Here is a 24721-nt window from a genome sequence, read left to right as displayed (position 1 = left end):
TCAGGCCTTCTCATCTAGGCAGACTTCTGTCAGCAGTAGCAACAATATTGGGTTGCAGCTGCAGCAAAGAGGAACCACAGCAGGCACAAAATGTCCTTGGATGTGTTATTCACTGAAACCAAATTCATATCTGCTGTGAAACAATTATCACACCAGCAGCCCCCACCTGATACAATTTGTTTGTTAAAAAACTTCAGATTTGGATCCAGACATACATGTCTTCTAATCGACTAGAGATCCCATTAGAAGCTGCATTATAAGCAAACTTTCAAATGCAAAAGCTACATTGTGTTATAGGGACATTTGGACAAAAAAGCTACTGAAGTGGTAAATGTAAGTTATATTTTGAATCCCTGTCATTCCAGAAAAATTTAAATCCATTCCAGACTTTGTGTTCAAAGTGACTTTGTATGTAAAACAGGCTCCCATTTGCTTTAAATTGCTTTTGATGTGCCAGCACATTAATTAAGAGAAAATGAAACAAATGAAAAATCCTTGAGGATACATGTGTTAACAGCTAAGCATGCCACATCTCTAATTAACATCTCAGATTCTACAAACCAGTCTTTGGGGGTACAAATCTGTGGACAGTTTAGCTGGAGGCCAAATGGAAGGTGGCACAAAGATAAAAACAATTATTAAAAATATTTTTGCCTATGCCATGCTTCAAATTGGGATAGGAAACAAAATTAATTTAATTGCACATCTCTTACAACTTTATACATACAAGATATGTCTATGTATTAATGATTTATGAGTTTGACTAAGATTATCAGAATGAATCAAGATTATTAGACTATAATCAAGCTACAGATCATGTTTTCACAATCTAAGCTTGAAAGGGCAGCCCCATCTTTCTATAAATATAGTATTGTCATCTCTAGATAAATATAAAATATGACACTTTTTTTTTAAAAAGAAGGTCATCTGAATGCACAAAAATGCTGGTTAAATTGTTTGTTGTCAGAAAGGACATGTGAGCACATTTTAAATGTGTCTCCTTGATCAAGTGTTAAAATATTCAGTTTCCTTTGGTCATTTCTGACCTATCTCAACCTAAGGTCAAGGTTTCCTTGGCATGATTTGTTCAGAAGAGGTTTGCCATTGTTCAGTGGAGGTTTGCTAGGGGAGTGGATTATACTTCCAGTATGCTACCATTATATTGTTGTCTATCATACTTCAGTATAGTGATGGTTAGTGCTTATCTCCTCTACTGGAAACCATTTGTTGTGTCTTCTCCACTACCTCCTTGGTGCTTCTGCTTCTACTGTGCATTTCCCTCTCTTCTCATTTATATTTGTTTATAGCTCTAGGTATTTGTAATGAGCTGACTACAAACCAGCCAACCAGAAGCCAGGGGCCCTAAGCCAATCAGGTGCTGGCTTAGGAATTTGAAGATTCCATTTGGCAGTTGGGTTGAGTCAGTTGGGGTTAGTATGCTGAGAGATGGCATTGGGTTTGTAGAATCCAGAGGGTTGAAGCGGGAGTTGAGTGGAGGAGACAGTTAGGGAAAGACTAGGCTCCAGAGGGGAACTTGGTTATAGTCTAGAGAGAGGGACTTTTAACCAGTTAGAGACTCTAATTGAAAGAAGGATTATAGTAAGCCTGCGAGGCAATACTATAGTGTTTAAACTTAGGAAAGTAGGCAATAAGGACAGTGTCAGTGTCCTTAATGGCTGGTCATAGAAGTACTCTGTAGCAAGTTGAACTATGGTAACATAGTAACCAGTAAGAAGTAACATGTGCCTGAACTAACAGTTGTTTAATATCATTTAGTTCAAGAAATATCTGTGCAAACCTTTTGTTAAATAAAGTTCATAGTTTGTTTTATCCAAAGGCTGGTCTGCCATATATATTTTATCCATGCTACTATATTGTATAATACTGTGAACCTGGCACATAAGAAAGGGTGTTCGTTACATGAATTAGTTGGCAGCAGGGTGAGAAAGATAACTCCCATAGGACTGCCATAAGGAGAAGGAGTGTTGTTCGTTACATAATTTGGTGGCAGCGGTGGGATAGTAAAAGTCCTAGGCACCTGCCACGATAGAAAGAAAGAAACTTCATTACAGTATTGTCATCATCTTACCCTGGCCCATCTTTCTATGTTTTTAAACTCTATTTGCCAAATTGTGCAAGTACATTTGTCCTTCAAAAAAAACCAAGCAACCTTCCATTTCTAGTTTGATCGATCCTTCCTTCCTTCTCCCATCTTCTCCTTCCTATAACACTGGATTGCAAGTATGTTCCATGGAAGTCAGTGGGACCTAATTCTAAGTAAACACATTTTGGATTATGCCTAGATTTAAAAATGAACCAGAGGAGTATGCTGTATATTCCTCCCTGCCATTTCTCCAATGCTGATGGTGTGTGTATGTGCATGCGTGCGTGCACACACATACTCGTACACATCATCATCATCATAACTGGAGGAATGGCAGGAGGTGATGTTTTGTAGTTACTATATAGCACAAGATATGGGATGAAACTGCCTTGATGGAGGAAAAAATCCTGTTGATAGAGGAAGACACCATGGTTTTACTAGTTTGAATGTTAGATTGGGACTCTGGGAGACGGGTTCAAATCCCTGCTGGGCCATGGAAACCCACTGAGTGACTTCAGGAAGTCATACTCCCTCAGCCTCAGAAACTGAAGGGATTGTGCCTGGGAATTTAAGGGTTGTACTCAGCAAGAAAAAAAAAAACCAAACCAGAAATCTCTTGATTTCTGCATCCTTTCTCCTTAATGAAACTAGAACAAACTCATTGCCATTCTGTAGTTATATTTCTTTGTGCCAACCAATTTTGTTAATTAAAAAACATACACAAAGACTAAGATTTAGCCTTGGAGCTCTGACTGGAATATTACTTATGTTGGATGTTGAGCAGTAATGAAACTAGATAATTTGGACCATGGATCTAATAGACTTCTCTCCACCTTCATCCCATCACTGCCACAATTCCATTCCTGTACAGATTATTTCTATATTTCTTATATGTTAGAGCAAAATCCACAAGGCATATATGCCAAAAAAGAGAGGGGAAAAAGAGCGCCATCATAACTGCAGGAATAAAATGATGCTTAACTCCTTTTGACACCGGCCTTAAAGGCTGAGTTGGGGGTGAAGCTGGAGCATAGCGTCTACAGGACACATGCCCTGGTTCTGTCCCCAGGGCGGCATGACATTGAGCACCACACCGTACAGTGCATAGCATCACAGCACTCCTCTGGTGCTGCTTCTGCATGATGCCATGCCAAAGGAGCATTGTAAAGCTGTACCGCCACAGCTATCGTGCCCTTTCAGGGCGCAAAAAGCATCTGCTTTTTGTGGCTCCTCTTGCACCCTGGAAAGGCCGGATCAGGGCCACGGCGAGCAATTGCTGTGGCCCCAATCTGGCGAAAATGGAAGTCCCTGCAAGTTGCCCTTTAGGGGCAGTCTGCACAGCCCCTAAGAGTACTTTTCTTCTCAGTGGGCTAGGGTATGCACATTCCTTTCGTTGAGAAGATTTAGAGTTGTGTTCAGTTACCTGTTCCCAGTGATGGAAGAGCTTCTTTCAGTGGAATTTCTCCTTTTTCCCTTAATCTCTCATACCCTCAGACTCTGCCCTTCCAAATATGTATCACTACACAGTAAAGGAGAAGATGACAAACTCAGTCCAATGGCAGACTAATGCTAATACATTAGATTTTGTCCAGAATATTTATATAAACATATTTTCATCTATTGTGAGAAATTAGAACTCTGGATGTTTTTCTTTCATGCTTGATTTATGTTATATTTTGGACTCAGCAGGAAAACTGTCAACAGAAAGTCAACAAAAATTTTTGAAATCTGTTCACACTGTGCACCTTAGCTTCCATCCAGCAGCTATGCAACAAAACTTTTGTCTCCCATAGCAACAAGTGGTTAACCTGGCAAACCAGGGGTTTTAGCTGCAGAACATCTGCTGTCAGAAGTCACAACACTCACCTTGATCCAAAATTCTGAAAGATTGCATGCTGAGAACTCAGCCGACGTGTTAAAGATGGAGTAGGCAGACATACCTTTTAAAACAAAAACAGTTGGGAATTCTTTTTATTAGGGTTGTGCCACATATCCCTCCCAGTCAACAAGTTCACTGAAAATCATCCCTGTTTTCCCCCCTGCCCTGATATGGGATTCAAGAAGAAAGTCCGAACATGTGCAAATGGAAGTGGTTTTACCCCCTAAGCCACATTCATGAACATAGTTGAGTGGAGAGTAAAATTAACAATAACATTGGGGCCAAGGAGGGAAGTATGAAGTCTTCCCTTATGTATATGTGCAGCAGGGCTCCTATTAAAAAGCAGAACCCATCAAGAGGGAGATTGTATCTTTCATCTATATGTTTAAGTTGCATACTCCTGAGAGTTCCAGATAAGTAGAGACTCTGAAGGCACCAGTTCCTGTCTGATCTTCAAAGCTAAGGATTATCACTTCTGGTTAGTACTTGGACAAGTGACTACCAAGGAATACCAGGTGCTGTTGGCAATATTCACAGGAAGGCAATGGGAATATTCCTTGCCTAAGAAAGCCCAATGAAATTCGCTGGGTCACCATAAACCAGTGGTCCTCAAACTGTCCCCTTTAAGGAATTTTGGACTTCAGCTCCCAGAATCCCAGACTATTGGCCAACATGGCTGAGGCTTCTGGGAACTGAAGTCCAAAATCTAAAGGGCACAGTTTGGAGACCACTGTCATGAACCAACAGATTACTTGAAAGCAAATACACAAGTGCCTTTGGAACTGATGGGATGAGTATAGAGATTTCTGCATTTATTTGTAATGCTGAGGGAATATTTATTTAGTTTTATTTTATTTATTAAATTTGTACCCTGCTTTTCTCCTGGGATGGACTCCAAGGTGGAATATTCTGCTTCCATGAAACTGATGTGAATTATGAGTCTTCCCAAAAGTTTGATTACTGCCCCCCCCCCTCAAGTCATTAAAATTACCAACAAGGTCTTGTTTTCAAAGTGGAACACATTTTATGGGTGAGTGTACTAAGAACTCTACATTCAGTATCTTTCCATTTGTGTTATGTTTTTAACTTTGTCACATTGCTCATTTCCTGCAACACTATGCTACTGGTAATGCATAGACAAAACACTGCAATCAGTAATCTTGATGTGAGTGGGCATATAATTGCATTGGGATTCGTTCTGTGTGATGTTTTACTGATGAGCATAAGTGAATGTTGGTGTTGATAAAACACTATGCAAAAGGGATCCGGATGCAGTCATTACATCCATTACATTGAGCATAAAGCTGCTGTTGCTGTATTTGCAGAGTTTTAGCAATGCATATGTACATACATTGAAGGGGCGAGAAAGATGGAATGGGTCTAGAATCCAAGTCAAAATTCATCTTAGACTTTCCTACTTTCAAGCCAGAGTTTTGGAAGAGTGGAATGTGAAGTAAAGGAAAATAAAGAAAGAGAACAAGGGAAATATGCAACCATCAAGTAAAACCAAGCATCTCCAGAAACAGCTGAAAAGAATATTGCTTGAAACCCTGAAAAGCTGCTTCCAGTTAAAAGTGACAATAATACTGGGCTAGATGGATCCATGGTTTGACTCATTATAAGGTGGACTGCTGTGTTCTTAGCTCATTCCTAAAATGAATAGAGCAAATCCATAGTGAGCTGTAGATACTTATCAGAGCCTCTGCTTACAAATTATGTATGTCTTGAGCATCCAGATCAGGGTGTTCATAAACTAATAGTTTTTGCCCCAGTCCTCGGAATTATGACATTGCTACCCCCTTTCTTCTGCATAAAAGTAAAGAAATTTACTATCAGTCCTACTGAAGATAGAAACAGCAGCTATAGGTACTCCTGGCCACAGTATATCATTACTTTTCTGCTGGGATACTGCTGGGACTCCAGTATTGCAAGTGGGAAACTGACATTCCGTGTGAAGTTCTAAAAAAGGGGGAACATGTGAAAATCTCTTGAGGTACATTTTTGCTTGCTCTCTGCTCCCTTTCAATTTATTTTATTTATGTCCTGCATTTATCCCATTATGGTGCCCAAAACAGCTTATGAACTGGTCCCTTTCAGGCAGACACACAAGTGCTTGTGCATAGCTTATTTTTTTAGGTTTTGCTCATTTTGAGGTTTTGCTGTGTGTGTGTGTGTGTGTGTGTGTGAGAGAGAGAGAGAGAGAGAGAGATTTCTAAATAAACATAAAGAATATTGCATAAAAATATAATCTTATTACTAATTAAAAGGCAAGTGCACCCCTGTGTTCAAGAAGTTTTTAGAGTTCTTTTGTTTACCTCCAATTTATTGAAAAGTCCTTCCTTTAAAATAAAACAGCATCCCCAGAACACAACAGAACTCCATTACCTCTCCCTTTTGTGTACCTAAGTCTCTCCATTGCTCCCCTGAATGCTGTGATTGATTTTAAGAAACTAGCTGTAAAAGGATTGTAGCCTTGTGGTACAAAAAAGATTAATTTACGCTTTGGCCCACTGCTTTCCTTACTGGGAGGACGAGGGCAGCTGGGGTTGCAGTGGGAGGCTTGCATTGTGTTAACTTGTCAAATTCTCTTTCTCACTGCCCTCACTGAACATGCAGTTCATCTAGTATGAGGGGATTTTGGACTGAAAAACTTTAAGTGTGTAATGAAGATAAATCAGACTCCTTGTTCACAATATGGATTTTTTAAAAAGACCTCCGATTTATTTCCTCTAGTCTTTATCATGGGGATTTTTGAAACTCATTTGCAGCAGAAGCCTTTCTTCACTTTTATTATGTGCTGGAGCTCAATGAGTCCCATCTGTAAACAGATGCATTAACACAATCTGTTTTATAGTTGTGTTCCTTTCCTTTCTCCTGCACTGCAGCAAATTTTGAGATAGTTATGCTATGAAGTAATTAAAATGAATAAATGAAATAACTTCTGATAACAAATCAGTTATCTTCTGTCCTGTTAAATCATTGATTAGAGGAAGCTGTGGATCATAATGATGTCTTACTTTTAAACTGTCTGTCATTAGTTGTTTTTTTTTGGGGGGGGGGGGTTGGCTGAAATTTGCCATTGGCAGCACATTGGCAGCTAGACAAAGACAACTCATACACTCTTTAAAAGAATTACATCTTCCTAAATCATTTAGCAATGGCTGTTCTCGGCTTCTGTTGCCCTTGGAACAAAAAATAAAAGAAAAAATAAAAAGAAACTAATTTGCTTTTGCAGATAAGCAGTGCATGTATTATATTATGTTGTAAAGAAAGCTTCTGCTCCTTTTTTAGAATTCTTTTTAAAAGCCTATCTACAGATCTACCAATAGCAGTTGATCTCTTAACAGAAGATAAGTATATCTTATCTATCCTTTTTTTCTTGAAACATTTCATAATAACCAGAGCTATTTTTTTTTTTAAAAAAAAAATATTGGAGTGAAAGTAAGTGCTAGTTTAAAGGCATTAGGTTTTGAAAAATGCCTGAGTTGAGTTTTCCAAAATCATGTTGTCATCATCCCTATTAATTGAAAGAGTTCACAAGAGCAATTTCCAAATGAGCCACAGAAATACTCCTCATTCTGGATTTTAAATGTTTCCTAAATCTACTCGGTGAAGAGAGCAATGTTTTTCATCATCACCTGCTGCTATATGTAACGCACAGTATGACTGCAGGACCACTTTTACCCATACCATCTTTTTCCAAAATTACGCTTTCATGTGACTTGTGACTGGGTAAACCAGAACATATGCAACTGGAAATGAAAGTCAATTCATGGATGATATTTCCCTGGATATATTTTGCTTTCTTGCTGATGTAGGAGGAATAAACAAGTAACATAGATTTATTGAGGAAACATGGTACAGCTATGTAAAATAAGACCAGTACAGGGAATGTAGTTCTAGTCATCTGTATAAGATGCTTCAGAAAGATGCTAGGCATTACCCCAAGCACTACCAATGGCTGAACTATATCTGATGGATAGTAGTTCTTTGTCTTTGAGGATAATCAATTTACTAACCAAAATTACCTTCACATTTCCAAGTGCTGAAGAAAAAAAAACTTGCTGTAAATAACCCCAAGTTTTAAAAATCCTATTTTAAAAATCAAAGCCCAGAAAGAACAATTAAGTTAGGACTGCCCACTAGAAGCTTAACAGAGATGAATCCTTTTCAAATTTTCTTAGGATGTGGAGCCAATATCACAGTGGAGGGACACCATTTTTGCTGAGCCACTTCATTGATTCATCTGGCTGCTCAGTGGCAGGACATGATCTGTGTCTCTCATGCTGTTTCCTGTCATGCTGGGCAACTTCCCAGGCTCTCAGTTGTAGTTTATCCATACTCATTCTAAACCACAAAGGTAAGACAGAAGTCCTAATCATGATATGAGGACAAATAAAAAAAGAAAAGAAAAAACAAGGACATTAAAAGGAGGTAGTCATGCATAGGATGTTAAAAGGATATTAAGGAAATTAAAAGGATGCAATCTTACACAGCCAAATAGCTACATTTTCACAGTTAGAAAGAAGATTCAAGAATGGTTTGGTTTATGGTCTCCCAGATTTCCTTAAACTTCCCTTTTAAAAAGAAAACTCACTAAAAGTATATTACATAAATTTAAATATATATGTGACAAAATAAAATAAATATTTTGTGTAACTCTATATCCCTCAATAAATCACAAACAATCACAATTAATCAATTGAAAAAGTATTTATGGGGAGTGGAAGAATGTCTTAATCTTGGGACAAAAAGATTATAATATAAAGCCCAGAGAGAGCTTCCTGTGGGAAACAACTCAGGCTGCATCCGCAGTGCAGAAATAACCCATTTTTATACCTCTTTAACTGCCATAGCTAACTGCTATGAAATTCTGTGGACTGCAATTTGTTGTGGCACCAGAGCTCTCTGACAGAAAAGGCTAAATGTCTCACAAAATTACAGTTCCTGGAGTCCAATAGCATTGAGCCACGGCAATTAGAGTGGTATCAGACTGGATTATTTCTTCAGTGAGAATGCAGCCCCAGAGACATAGAGTGAGCACCCCCCCCCCCCCAAATCCTCTGCTTTATGCTGAAAGATAGCTGAAAATGTAACTTGGACATGGCCAGAAGTCATTTCCAGTTTTTGCTCCCTGGGTTTCCAGTCCGAGTTTTGGTTGGTTTTGTGTTGGGTCTGGGAGGGTATTCAGATGCAAACTGCCACATGTGCACATGTGGGAAGAGTCTGTAGCCAATCTCAAGCAATTTTTCAATGAAAAAGAGGATTGCTTTTAAGGGGTCCAGGGGCTTTGAGGAATGGCCAGGGGCAGGTGGAGGACTCGAAAATGGTTGGAAGTGATATGCAGCATCAGGCCACTCTTCCCCCAGCAAAGTTAGAGGTGAAAACTAGAAATTTGAATTGAAGATGGAAATGTACTGTCAGCCATTATAGCCAAGCAAGATAAATTTTACACAATCAGACTTTTGATCTTCTTCATCTGTTTAGCCATGTATGTGCTAGCTGCGTTTTCCAAACTATCTTAAAATACAGTTTTAAGTAAATGCCACATACATAAAGTCCCACTCTTAGCATGTTAATCTAACCTAAAGGTTACCAGAGTATTGTTGTTATTTACCATCAAGTAAAATTTGATTTGAATGGCTCTATGACTGAGAAACCTCCAAAAGACCTTGCCCTGTTCAGGTCTTGCAAACTCAAGCTATAATTAGACCAGCACAAACAGTTTATTTTTTGTAGTTAGAGACATAGTTGGTCTGTCTGCTAAAACTGATATAATGTACTTCATGGAACAAAGGCTACTGGCACACTGAAGAATTAATGGTTTGACACCACTTTAGCTACCTATGGAATTCTGTGCTTTCTAGTTTGTTGCAGTATCAGAACTCTCTGATAGTGAAGGCTAAATATTTCACAAAACTACAAATCCCAGAATTCAATAGCATTGAGCCATGGCAGTTAAAGCAATGTCAAACTGGATTAATTCTGCAGTGAAGATGCAGTCTAAGGTTGCCTCTATTCTGGTGACAGTGGGCAATATCTAAGCTATAACCGTCCTCCACCAAGGGGAGTGCAGTCTCATTCAGGATCTCATCCAGGATAGGTTGAACACGACTCAGTGAGTCAAAAGAACCACTTACACTGACAGTATTTGCTTTATTTTCAGGTTTAAGCCTCAGTTTATTGGCTCCCATTCAGTCCATTATTGTGCCAGTTACTGTTTCAGTAAATCTACCACCCTGCATGCTGAAGATGAAAAGGAGATATAGCGCTCCATGTTGCAATCCACTTGAAATCTATAGATGGTTCAAGGTTTGATGTAGATCATGGTAGGAGACCTGTGGCTCTCCCAGTGTTGTTGGATTGTAAATCCTGGCACTTCTTACCAGCATACCCAATGATGAGAAAGGCAGTTCACAAGCCACAGGATGCCAACTTCTGATGGCATATATGACTCTTGTGGAGGCTTAAAATGAAGAGGTCTTGGTACTGAGATGTAACCATCAAGCACCACTTTCTAGTCCTTAAGCATACATGTGAGAGAGGAACCACTCCAAGCATTATCCCCCTTCTCCTAACTTGGATTCTCAGTCCCATGGGACTATAATTGATAGTGTCGAAAGTCCGAGCGAGATTAAAAAGCAACAACAGTAACACTCTCCTGGCTCAATCAGGTCATTTCCAATGTGGCCTTTGTGCCAAAACCAGACATGAATCACAACTGAGAATGATTAGGATCAGAGATAAAAATGATAATTGAAGGCTGATAGGATTAGGGGGCATCATCATATGCTCCCCCCCTCTCTCTTTATAAGGAATGTGGTGGCTTATTGGTTAAGATGCCAGTTCTGATGATCAGAAGATTGGAAGGTTGGAAGTTCAAGGACCAAATGCTGCATGATGGGGTGAGCGCCTGTCACTACTCCCAGCTTCTGCCAGCCTAGCAGTTCAAAAGCATACAAATGCAAGTAGATAGGTACCACTTCTCAGTGGGAAGGTTACAGCATGCTGGCCACAAGACCACCAGAGTAGTCCTTGGGCAATGCTGGCTCTTCTGCTTAGTAACAGAGATGACCACTGTCCCCTATAGTCAGTTACAACTAGACAGTCAGGTCAAGAGATTGCCTTTACATTTTACAAGGTTCCAGTAGCATATAGCAAAGGTAATCAGCTGTTATCATTGTGATAAAAAAGTATCTGAAGGGAACCAGGTTGTGAAGTTGAAGGCTTTCATGGCCGGCATCCATAGGTTTTTGTGGATTTTTCAGGCTATGTGGCCATGTTCTAGAAGTTTCTTCCTGACGTTTCGCCAGCATCTGCGGCTGGCATCTTCAGAAAATGTGTGCCTGGAAAAAGATATATATATATATATATATATACACACACACACACACACACACACACACACACACACACATACTGTGTGAGCCGGGATGCAGGAGTGATTCGCATGTGTATTGTTCTGTTGCTGATGGCAGGCCTCATGCTAGGAGGATAATGCAAAAGAGGAACCAGGTTGCTTTTAGCAGCATGAATATTGACAGGAAATCAACCTTGAAATTTTCTTGACAATAGGAAATAGGTAACCCAGCCACACTACCCTGCATTGTTTTCAGCTCAAGAGACTGCTTCGACATAGGAAATGGAATAGTGAGACTGATTGGAAATCTCACAGGTTTATTAGTTCACATATTGTATATAGAATCATAGAATCGTAGAGTTGGAAGAGACCACAAGGGCCATCCAGTCCAACCCCCTACCATGCAGGAAATCTAAATCAAAGCATCCCCAACAGATGGCCATCTAGCCTCTCTTTGAAGACCTCTAAGGAAGGAGACTTCACTACACTCTGAGGGAGTTTGTTCCACTGTCGAACAGCCCTTATTGTCAGGAAGTTCCTCCTAATGTTGAGGTGGAATCTCTTTTCCTGTAGCTTGCATCCATTGCTCTGGGTCCTAGTCTCTGGAGCAGCAGAAAACAAGCTTGCTCCCTCATCAATATGACATCCCTTCAAATATTTAAACAGGACTATCATATCACCTCTTAACCTTCTCTTCTCCAGGCTAAACATCCCCAACTCACTAAGTCATTCCTCATAGGGCATGGTTTATACTCTAACCCTTTTATATATTAAAATGAACCATCCTCTTTCTCTTAATAGAGTGATAAAAGGTGAGAACTTAGTCCATCCTGGGAGCACCAAAAAGAAGCATGGATCCCCTCTATAGGCACAGGAGATGGGATTCAAGAAGAAAGTCCGACATGTGCAAATGGAAGTGGAAACCCCTGAAGCCACACATGAACATAGGAGTGGAGAGAGAGGAAATAACAAAACAACATTGGGGGCCAGAGGAGATGAAGCACTCCCTTATGAATGTGGCAGGGCTCCATTAAAAGCAGACCCATCAAGAGGGAGATTGTATCTTTCACTATATGTTTAAGTTGCATATCCTGAGGTTCAGATAAGTGAGAGACCTGAAGGCACCAGTTCCTTCGACTTTCAAGCTAAGAATATCACTTCGGTTAGCTGGACAGGACACCAAGGAAAGCGGTGCTGTTGGCAATATTCCACAGGAAGGCAATGGGAATAGTCCTGCCTAAGAAAGCCCAATGAAATTCGCTGGGTCACCATAAACCAGTGCCTCAAACTGTCCCTTTAAGGAATTTTGGACTTCAGCTCCCAGAATCCCAGACTATTGGCCACATGGCGAGGCTTCTGGGAACTGAAGTTCCAAATCTAAAGGGCAAGTTGGAGACCACTGCATGAACCAACAGATTACTTGAAGCAAATACACAAGTGCCTTTGGAACTGATGGGTGAGTATAAGAGATTTCTGCAATTTATTTGTAATGTGAGGAATATTTATTTGTTTTATTTTATTTATTAAATTTGTACCCTGCTTTCTCCTGGATGGCTCCAAGGTGGAATATTCTGCTTCCATGAAACTGATGTGAAGTATGAGTCTCCCAAAAGTTTGATTACTGCCCCCCCTCAAGTCATAAATTACCAACAAGGTCTGTGTTTTCAAGTGGAACACATTTTATGGGAGTTGTATAAGAACTCTACATTCAGTATCTTTCCATTTGTGTTATGTTTTTAACTTGTTCACATTGCTCATTTCCTGCAACACTATGCACTGGGAATGCAGGACAAAACCTGCAATCAGTAATCTTGATGTGATGGGCAATAATTGCATTGGGATCGTTCTGTGTGATGTTTTACTGAGGAGCAAAGTGAATGTTGGTGTGATAAAACATATGCAAAAGGGATTCGGATGCAGTCATTACAGCCATTACATTGGCATAAAGCTGCTGTTGCTGTATTTGCAGTTTTAGCAATGCATAGGTACATACATTGAAGGGCGAGAAAGATGGATGGGTCTAGAATCCAATCAAAATTCATCTTACTTCCCACTTTTCAGCCAGAGTTTTGTGGAAGAGTGAATGTGGAAAAGGAAAATAAAGAAAGAAACAAGGAAAATTGCAACCATCAGAGTAAAACCAAGCATCTCCAGAACAGCTAAAAGAATATTGCCTGAAAACCCTGAAAAGCTGCTTCCAGTTAAAAGTGACAATAGAACTGGGCTAGATGGATCATGTTGACTCATATAGGTGGACTGCTGTGTCTTAGCTCATTCCTAAAATGAATAGAGCAATCCAGAGGAGCTGTAGATACTTACAGAGCCTCTGGCTTACAAATTATGTATGTCTTGAGCATCCAGATCAGGGTGTTTCATGAAACTAATAGTTTTTGCCCCAGTCCTCGAATTATGACATTGCTAACCCACCACCCCCTTTCTTCTCGCATAAAAGTAAAGAAATTTACTATCAGTCCTACTGAAGATAGAAACAGAGCTATAGGTACTCTGGCACAGATAATCATTACTTTTCTGCTGGAACTGCGGGGACGCCAGTAGTGCAAGTGGAACTGACATCGTGTGAAGTTCTAAAAAAGGGGGAACATGTGAAAATCTCTTGAGTACTTTTGCTTGCTCTCTGCTCCTTTCAATTTATTTTATTTATGTCCTGCATTTATCCCATTAGGTGCCCAAACAGCTTATGAACGGGTCCCTTTCAGGCAGACACACAAGTGCTTGTGCATAGCTTATTTTTAGGTTTGCTCATTTTGGAGGTTTGGCTGTGTGTGTGGTGGGTGTGTGTGAGAGAGAGAGAGAGAGAGAGGAGAGAGTTTTCTAAATAAACATAAGAATATTGCATAAAAATAAATCTTATTACAATAAAGGCAAGTGCACCCCTGTGTTCAAGAAGTTTTAGAGTTCTTTGTTTACCTCCAATTTATTGAAAAGTCCTTCCTTAAAATAAAACAGCAACCCCCGACACAACGAACCCATTACCCTCCCTTTTGTGTCCTAGTCTCTCCATTGCTCCCCTGCTGCTATGATTTGAGTTTTAAGAAACTAGCTGTAAAAGGATTGTAGCCTTGTGGTACAAAAAAGTTAATTTACGCTTTGGCCCACTGCTTCCTTACTGGGAGGACGAGGGCAGCTGGGTGCAGTGGAGGCTTGCATGTGTTAACTTGTCAAATTCTCTTTCTCACTGCCCTCACTGAACATGCAGTTCTCTAGTATATGAGGGGATTATTGGACTGAAAAATTTAAGTGTGTAATGAAGATAAATCAGACCTGTTCACATAGGGATTTTTTAAAAAGACCTCCGATTTATTCCCTCAGTCTTTATCAGTGGGTTTTGAAACTATTGCAGCAGAAGCCTTTCTCCACTTTATTATGTGCTGGAGCTCAATGAGTCCCATCTGTAAAACAGATGCATAACACAATCGTGTTTATAGTTGTGTTTCCTTTCCTTTCTCCTGCACTGCAGCAATTTTGTGAGATAGTTATGCTGGAAGTAATTAAAAGAATAAGAAATAACTTTGATAACAAATCAGTTATCTTCTGTCCTGTTAAATCATTGATTAGAGGAAGCTGTGGATCATAATGATTGTATACTTTAAAAACTGTCTGTCATTAGTTTTTTTTTTGGGGGGGGGGGGTTGGCTGAAATTTGCCATTGGCAGCACATTGGCAGCTAGACAAAGACAACTCATACACTCTTTAAAAGAATTAATCTTCCTAAATCATTAGCAATGCTGTCTCGGCTTTCTTGCCCTTGGAACAAAAAATAAAATAAAAAAATAAAAAAACTAATTTGCTTTTGCAGATAAGCAGTGCATGTATTATATGTGTGTAAGAAAGCTTCTGCTCCTTTTTTAGAATTCTTTTAAAAGCCTATACAGACTACCAATAGCAGTTGAACTCTAAAGAAGATAAGTATATCGTATCTATCCTTTTTTTCTTGAAACATTTCATGATAACCAGAGCTGTTTTTTTTTTTAAAAAATATGGAGTGAAAGTAAGTGCTATTTTAAAGACATTAGGTTTTGAAAATGCCTGAGTGATTTTTCCAAAATCATGTTGTTGGTGTCATCAACCCTATTAATTGAAAGAGTTCCAAGAGCAATTCCAAATGAGCCACAGAATACTCCTCATCTCTGGATTTAAATGTTTCCTAAATCTACTCGGTGAAGAGAGCAATGTTTTTCATCATCACTGCTGCTATATGTAACGCACATATAACTGCGGGACCCATTTTACCCAACAGTATCATCTTTTTCCTAAATTACGCTTTCATGTGACTTGTGACTGGGTAAACCAGAACTATGCAACGTGGAATGAAAGTCAATTCAGGGATGAATATTTCCTGCATAATATTTTGCTTTCTTGCTGATGTAGGAGGAATAAAACAAGTAACATAGATTTATTGAGAAACATGGTACAGCTATGGTAAAATAGACCAGTACAGTGGTGCCTCGGGTTACGAAATTAATTCGTTCCGCGGCACCGTTCGTAACCCGAAAAGCCTCGTAAGCCGAAATGCCATAGGCGCTAATGGGAAAAAGCCGCGGCTCTGCCGCGGCCCATTTAAAATAGCGCGAAGTTTTTCGTAACCCGAAAAACTTTCGTAACCCGGAACAATAATTCCCTATGGGATTTTTCGTATCCCGAAAATTTCGTAACCTGGTAATTCGTATCCCGAGTACCACTGTACAGGAATGTATTTCTAGTGCATCTGATAAGATGCTTCAGAAAGATGCTAGGCATACACCCAAGCACTAACCAATGGCTGAACTAATCTGGATGGATATAGTTCTTTGTCTTTGAGGAAAATCAATTACTAACCAAAATTACCTCACATGTTCCAAGTGCTGAAGAAAAAAAAACTTGCTGTAAAAACCCATTTTAAAAATCCTATTTTAAAAATCAAAGCCCAGAAAGAACAATTAAGTTAGGACTGCCCACTAAGAAGCTTAACAGAGATGAATCCTTTTCAAATTTTCTAGGATGTGGAGCCACTATCACAGTGAGGGACAATCTTTTTGCTGAGCCACTTCATGATTCATCTGGCTGCTCAGTAGCAGGACAGGATCTGTGTCGTCTCATGCTGTTTCCTGTCATGCTGGGCAACTTCCCAGGCTCTCAGTGTAGTTTTATCCATACTCTGCTAAACCACAAAGGTAAGACAGAAGTCCTAATCATGATATGAGGACAAATAAAAAAAGAAAAAAAACAAGGACTTAAAAGGAGGTAGTCATGCATAGGATGTTAAAAGGATATTAAGGAAATTAAAAGATGTGCAATCGTACACAGCCAATAGCTACATTTGCAAAGTTGAAAGAAGATTCAAGAATGGTTTGGTTTATGGTCTCCCAGATTCCTAAACTTCCCTTTTAAAAAGAAAACACTCACTAAAAGATATTAATAAATTTAAATATATATTTGACAAAAGAAAATAAATATTTGTGTAACTCTATACCCTCAATAAATCACAAACAAATCACAATCAATTGAAAAGATTTATGGGGAGTGGAAGAATGTCTTAATCTTGGGACAAAAAGATTATAATATAAAGCCCAGAGAGAGCTTCCTGTGGAAACAACCAGGCTGCATCCGCAGTGCAAAAATACCCATTTTATACCTCTTTAACTGCCATAGCTAACTGCTATGAAATTCTGGACTGCAATTTTGTTGTGGCACCAGAGCTCTCTGAAGAAAAGGCTAAATGTCTCACAAAATTACAGTTCCTGGAGTCCAATAGCATTGAGGCCACGCAATTAGGAGTGGTATCAGACTGGATTATTCTTCATTGAGATGCAGCGCCCAGAGACATAGAGTGAGCACACCCCCCCCCCCCCCAAATCCTCTGCTTTATGCTGAAAGATAGCTTAAATGTAACTTGGACATGGCCAGAAGTCATTTCCAGTTTTGCTCCCTGGGTTTCCAGCCGAGTTTTTGGTTGGTTTTTGTGTTGGGTCTGGGAGGGTATTCAGATGCAAACTGCCACATGTGCACAGGGGGAAGAGTCCTGTACCAATCTCAAGCAATTTTTCAATGAAAAAGGATTGCTTTTAAGGGGTCCAGGGGCTTTGAGGAATGGCCCAGGGGCAGGTGGAGGATCGAAAATGGTTGGAAGTGAGTATGCACATCAGGCCACTCTTCCCCAGCAAAGTTAGAGGTGAAAACTAGAAATTTGAATGGAGATGGAAATGTACTGTCAGCCATTAGGCCAAGCAAGATAAATTTTACACAATCAGACTTTTGATCTTCTTCATCGTTTAGCCATGTATGTGCTAGCTGCATTTTCCAAACTATCTTAAAATACAGTTTTAAGTAAATGCCACATCAAAAATCCCACTCGACAGTGTTAATCTAACCTAAAGGTTACCAGAGTATTGTTTGTTATTTACCACAAGTAAAATTTGATTTGAATGGCTCTATGACTGAGAAACCTCCAAAGACCTTGCCTATTCAGGTCTTGCAAACTCAAGCTATAATTAGACCAGCAACAAACAGTTTATTTTTTGTAGTTAGAGACATAGTTGGTCTGTCTGCTAAAACTGATATAATGTACTTAATGGAACAAAGGCTACGATGACACACTGAAGAATTAATGCAGTTTGACACACCACTTTAGCTACCTAGGGATCTGTGCTTTCTAGTTTGTTGCAGTATCAAACTCTCTGATAGTGAAGGCTAAATATTTCACAAAACTACAAACCAGATTCAATAGCATTGAGCCATGGCATTAAAGCAATGTCCAAACTGGATTAATCTGCAGTGAAGATGAAGTCTAAGGTGCCTCTATTCGGGTGACAGGGGGCAATACTAAGCTATAACCGTCCTCCACAAGGGGAGTGCAGTCTCATTCAGGATCTCATCCAGGAAGAGGTTGAACACGACTCAGTGAGTCAAAGAACCACTTACACGGACAGTATTTGCTTTATTTTCAGGTTTAAAGCCTCAGTTTATTGGCTTCCATTCAGTCCATATTGTGCCAGTTACTGTTTTAGTAATTTACCACCCTGCATGCTGAAGATGAAAAGGAGATATAGCGCTCCATGTTGCAATCCACTTGAAATCTATAGATGGTTCAAGGTTGATGTAGATCATGGTAGGAGACCTGTGGCTCTCCCAGTGTTGTTGGATTGTAAATCCTGGCACTTTACCAGCATACCCAATGATGAGAAAGGCAGTTCACAAGCCCACAGGAGGCCAACGTTCTGATGGCATATCTGACTCGTGGAGGCTTAAAATGAAGAGGTCTTGGTACTGAGATGTAACCATCAAGCACCACTTTCTAGTCCTTAAGCATACATGGAGAGAGGAACCACTCCACAGCATCCCCCTTCTCCTAACTTGGATCTCAGTCCCATGGGACTATAATTGATAGTGTCGAAGTCCGAGTGAGATTAAAACAACAAGCAAGAACAACTCTCCTGGCTCAATCAGGTCTATTCAATGTGGCCTTTGTGCCAAAACCAGACATGAATCACAACTGAGAATGATTAGGATCAGAGATAAAAACGATAATTGAAGGCTGATGAGGAGGGGGCATCATCATATGCTCCCCCCTCTCTCTTTATAAGGATGGTGGCTTATTGGTTAGATGCCAGTTCTGATGATCAGCAAGATTGGAAGGTTGGAATTCAAGGACCAAATGCTGCATGATGGGGTGAGCGCCTGTCACTACTCCCAGCTTCTCCAGCCTAGCAGTTCAAAAGCATCAAATGCAGGTAGATAGGTACCACTTCTCAGTGGGAATGTTACAGCATGCTGGCCACAAGACACCAGAGTAGTCCTTGGGCAATGCTGGCTCTTCGCTTAGTAACAGAGATGACCCACTGTCCCCTATAGTCAGTTACAACTAGACATCAGGTCAAGGGATTGCCTTTACATTTTACAAGGTTCCAGTAGCATAAGCAAAGGTAATCAGCTGTTATCATTGTGATAAAAAAGTATCTGAAGGGAACCAGATTGTGAAGTTGAAGGCTTTCATGGCCGGCATCCATAGGTTTTTGTGGATTTTTCAGGCTATGGGCCATGTTCTAGAAGTTTTCTTCCTGACGTTTCGCCAGCATCTGTGGCTGGCATCTTCAGAAAATGTGTGCCTGGAAAAAGATATATATATATAATATACACACACACACACACACACACACACACACACACAAACAACTGTGTGAGCCGGGAGCAGGAGTGATTTGCATGTTATTGTTCGGTTGCTGATGGCAGGCCTCATGCTAGGAGAGAATAGGCAAAGAGGAACCAGGTTGCTTTTAGCAGCTGAATAGTGACAGGAAATCAACCTGAATTTTTCTTGACAATAGGAAATAGGTAACCCAGCCACACTACCCTGCATTGTTTTCAAGCTCAGAGACTGCTTCGACATAGGATGGAAATAGTGAGACTGATTGGAATCTCACAGGTTTATTAGTTCACATATGTATATAGAATCATAGAATCGTAGAGTTGGAAGAGACCACAAGGGCCATCCAGTCCAACCCCCTGCCATGCAGGAAATCTAAATCAAAGCATCCCCAACATGGCCATCTAGCATCTCTTTGAAGACTCTAAGAAGGAGACTCACTACACTCTGAGGGAGTTTGTTCCACTGTCGAACAGCCCTATGTCAGGAAGTTCCTCCTAATGTTTGAGGTGGAATCTCTTTTCCTGTAGATTGCATCCATTGCTCTGGGTCCTAGTCTCTGGAGCAGCAGAAAACAAGCTTGCCCTCCTCATCAATATGACATCCCTTCAAATATTTAAACAGGCTATCATATCACCTCTTAACCTTCTCTCTCTCCAGGCTAAACATCCCCAACTCACTAAGTCATTCCTCAGAGGGCATGGTTTATATCTAACCCTTTTATAATTAAAAAGAACCATCCTCTTTCCTTAAGAGAGTGATAAAAGGTGAGAACTTAGTCATCCTGGAGCACCAAAAAGAAGCATGGATCCCCTCTATTCTCCCATCCACCCAGCCTTTAGGGAAGCACAAACATATGCCTGCCAAATTTTCTAATTCTTTGGTACCATTTTCCTGTGTATCTTCTCCTTTACATCCTTTGTAACTGTCCCTACTTTTACCCTCAACCTATTCACAGTCATATCAAAATCCATAATTTACCTCAAAAACCTGCCCTCAACTTATAACATGAGGTCGACTTATAGTTGAGTATAGATACAGTATCCGTATTTGCATTGCACAATTTGTCTTTCCAGCATAGTGGGGTTTTTTTTACCTACAATAATAAGTTAAAAATCAAAGTATAATCCTATGACTTCTTAGTTTTAAAGTGGAATAAAAGGCTAGGGTAGGATTTTCTTGGTGAAGCATCACTTCCTGCACAAAGCACTCATGTAATTCACAAAAAGATATCTTGGTGTAGCCATAAATTTGTGAAACTGCTCTGCCAGGCATAACTGCTTGCTGATAATGACTCATTCTCATTTGTGGGAAGGTTGTCAACTTCAAAGGGAATGTTGTCTTTTGCCAATTTTCTCTCTACAGCTCAGCTCCAATATTTCCTTATAAAAAGGCAACTCTTCTTTAAAATGATGTGTTTTATATCATTATAATGTAATTGGTAATATTAATAATATGTAATGTTTCCAAACTAAACTGCACAGACCATGGTCTAACTCAGTACAAACACTTCCACAGTAGGGAGCGATGAAGGAATTTGGTTTACAACCCTTTTCAAAACTCCCTCATTCGCCTATAGTTAAGAAGGACATAAGATCTTTTTCTTAAGAGCAACAGTTCAACAACTCCTAAAAATGACTATCCGCACTGTAGAAATAATCCAGTTTGACCCCACTTTAAGCGAGCCCTGGCTCAGTGCTATGTATTCTGGGAATTGAAGTTTGTGTGAGACATTTAACCTCTCTGTCAGAGCTCTGGTGTTGCAATGAACTACAAATCCCAGAACACCACTCAGTGGCTTCTTAATTACACAAATTTGGGCTGCTAGATGACAGTCATTTACAAGATTGGGCTGTAAAGTCATTTTATCACTTCTGCGGACCCTTGCAAACTAATACAACCTATGTATTAAGGAACACACTCAAATGTGAGACTGCCAACTGGTTAGAAAAATAGCAACATAGGCCTGACTGTTATATTGATCATTTTCCCTTCTGCTCTGGGGTAGCAGCTTTTCTTCAGATTCCATTTTTGTTAAAGGTGAGGGACACTGGTGAACAGAGAATTTTAATTCCTGGAGACACTAGCCTGGACCAGTTTGTGGGCTCCAGCTTCTGAGTCACGAGTCTCGGCTTTCAGGCGCTTCCTGGGCCAAGAACATTTCAGCAATTGTACTGTGAAGAGTTATTCACATTTTAAAGCCATGGAGGAAATTCTTTCCAAAACCTTTTCCCCTAACTTCACATTAATAATTTTCTAGGTCCAAACTGTAGAACCATTACTGGATTTTGGAGTGAGTTCCAGGCTCTTCTGAATGTGGAGAGTTCCATTTAACAACATCTACAGTCATGGTGCTTGGGTCTGGCTTTCAAATTCAACCATTTTAAAGATGGACGATTTGATTGTTGCTGGGGTAGAGTTGTAAGTATTTGTCCTTCTTTTAAAAGAAGATGAATGGATTCTGGATCCATGGATTCAACCATCCATGTTTTCTATACACACACACACACACACACACCAACACACACACACACATATACATACACAAACACACAGACACACACAAACACACACACACACATACATATATATATAATAAAAGCAAAAAAACAAACATTGATTTTGCCATTTATAAGGGACACCATTTTACTACCTTCTCATAGATGTAGCAAGGCTTGAACATCCACAGATTTTTGTATCTACAGGGGTTCCTGGAACCAAACCCCAGGGATACCATGGATTTTACAATTACTATCTTAAAGCTGAGAGAGCTGTTGTTTTTTGTTGTCTTGTTTTGTGCCTTCAAGTCATTTCTGACTTATGATGACTCTAAAGCAAACCTATCTCAGATTTTCTTGGCAGAGGTTGTTCAGAGGAGGCTTGCCATTGCCTACCGCGGAGGCTGAGAGAGTGTGATTTGTCCAGGTCATCCAGTGGTTTTATGGCTGAGCCGGGATTTGACACCTGGTCCTCAAGAGTGGCTTCAAACGGAGTGGAAAACCATCCTGTTCAGAGAAGCCTTCCCAGGCATTGCATAATTGTCGCTTACTATTTGATGTTCTTTGGTGGCTGTTTTTCGAACCACTTCCGTATTGCTATGTACTGTATATGTATTTCCTACTTGAGAGTATGTATTTACCCTGGAAGAAGATTAACCATCCATTATGAAGCCAAGCCCTCCCTCCAGTCCATCGGCCTTGGTCCAGGCCTTGGAGGTAGAGAGGAACTGCTGGAGCTCTTACCCTTCCCTCCACCACTCCCTTCTCCTTCTGTGTCATGTCTTTTTAGATGTAAGCCCGAGGGCAGGGAACCGTCTAATTAAAAAGATTGTATGTACAAGCGCTATGTAAATTTACAGCGCTTCATAAATAAAGGTTAATGATAATATAATAGTCCAACATTCAAACCACTATGCTACACTGGCTCCAGCTGTAGTGTACAAGCTCATAAATATCTTCCACACTCAGAACATTCTGTATGGAATTATCACACACCTTCTGTTCCGCCATGCTCCTGTTTGCCCAGCGTCATTGATCTGCGATGGGAGCCTCCTGGTGGATGCAGAGGAACACTATTAAAGGGAAACACTTCTGTGTTTCATCATGGAAGCATCTCGTAATTGTTTTAAAAAAGGGCTCTTTTTAACAACGATTTGCTCCATTATTAAAAAAGGGCTCTTTTTAAAACAATTACGAGAACACTTCCATGACAAAAACGGAAGCGTTCCCCTTTAATAGCACCATCCGCAATCCCACAAGAGGCTCCCGTCGCAGATCAATTTCGCGGGGGCGATGGGAGCATGGCTGAACTGAAGGTGTGTGATAAACTCCATAGCTATTACCCGGAATTAAATCCATATCTAGCCATATTTGGATACACCCATTGAAAGCATGATTGGTTTCAGTAGGTGAAAACCAGTTGAACCCACTGATTTTAATGGGTCTGCTCTAACGATGATACATATCTTAACTGTTAGGTTATATTGTTCACCCCTTGGGTCCCATTTTGGGAGAAAGGCGGGATAAAAATAGATAGATAGAAGATAGATAGATAGATAGATAGATAGATAGATAGATAGATATTGGTGACAACTCCATAGTTTGCCATATACAAATCAGGATGGAAATTGTGTGGTACCGTGCATACAACCCTCTTGAGTCCCACATGAGGCTCCCAGGGCCCTGGTCCCCACAGGCATCATTGCTGCAGAAAACCTTTTTTCCACAATAGAGAATTAAATCTCCAGACACCTCCTGGGTACATGAATCACCATTTCCATGAGGGATCTCATCTCCCCCACCACCTCCAGTTTCAAATAGCCATTTGTTTTTTGAGAAAAAAATAGCCTGGCCATGGGGTCCAAGAGGCTTAAATAGGTTCTTGTTCCCTATACCAGATCCTCTATGGCTATTCAGCTTTGCTTGTGAGTTAGGGGCGTTTATTCAGAATCACTTCTTCCCACTGACTATAAGGTATAAACCTAAACAATCTCATTTCTGGAAGCACACAATTTTGCCAAGAGGATATATTTAATTAAAAGCATGCTTTTTAAAGTATGCAGTGAGGAACTCTCTCTTTTAAAAACCACTTTTTCACAACTGAAACTAAGAATTTATTGCCATATTAATTTGTTTCTCTTTGCCCTCCAGGGCCTGTGGATGCTGCAAAATTACTGCGCCCCATTTTGGTGCCATTTCAACAATAACAGAGATGGCATCCTAATGCTTTCAATAAAATGACTTTTCAGCAACAAGAGATATCTTTGATCCTCAGTGTGGCTTATCTTTATAGTGCAGATGTTTTCAAAATGCAGGGAAAGTCCCACTCTTTCAGAAATCATTTTTAATAACCTTGGGGAAATCCAAAAATTAATCCCTGCCATACAAACAACTTAACACACAAAAAGCAGGAGATGGTTAAGGATTAGGGGTTTAGCCAAACAAATTTTCTGTGACAAGTTCTGATCTGGTTTACATTAAGCATTTTTGTTCCATTGGTAATTCTGATAATATTTCAGGGAAGGTGGTGGAATAGAAAGATCCAAATCTGCTAGGCTGTCTTCAGTTCCTCCGGCATAGCTTGAGTCTGCTTACTTTACATTATAGGGCCTATTAGATAGATGCTACACACTACGGAAATATTTCAGATTTGGACAATGGAGAAGAAAAGGCTAGTAACATTTTGCCCACCGCTTTCTAATTCCATGCATACATAGGACTTTACCACACAGGGGAAATC

The 24721-nt window shown here is 40.0% G+C and overlaps 1 protein-coding gene across 1 annotated transcript in view; it reads left to right on the top strand.

Annotated features, from left to right (window-relative positions):
- DCLK1 (doublecortin like kinase 1) overlaps positions 1-24721 on the top strand; it is a 340507-nt gene that overhangs the window by 204264 nt on the left and 111522 nt on the right. The window contains exon 7 of the mRNA XM_042457105.1: positions 16341-16514. Coding sequence (XP_042313039.1) covers positions 16341-16514 — 174 coding nt within the window. The remainder of the gene's footprint in view (positions 1-16340; positions 16515-24721) is intronic.

Source organism: Sceloporus undulatus, chromosome 3, assembly GCF_019175285.1.
Source record: "Sceloporus undulatus isolate JIND9_A2432 ecotype Alabama chromosome 3, SceUnd_v1.1, whole genome shotgun sequence".
Classification (NCBI taxonomy): Eukaryota; Metazoa; Chordata; class Lepidosauria; order Squamata; family Phrynosomatidae; genus Sceloporus; species Sceloporus undulatus.
This window is presented reverse-complemented; position numbering and strand designations above follow the sequence as displayed.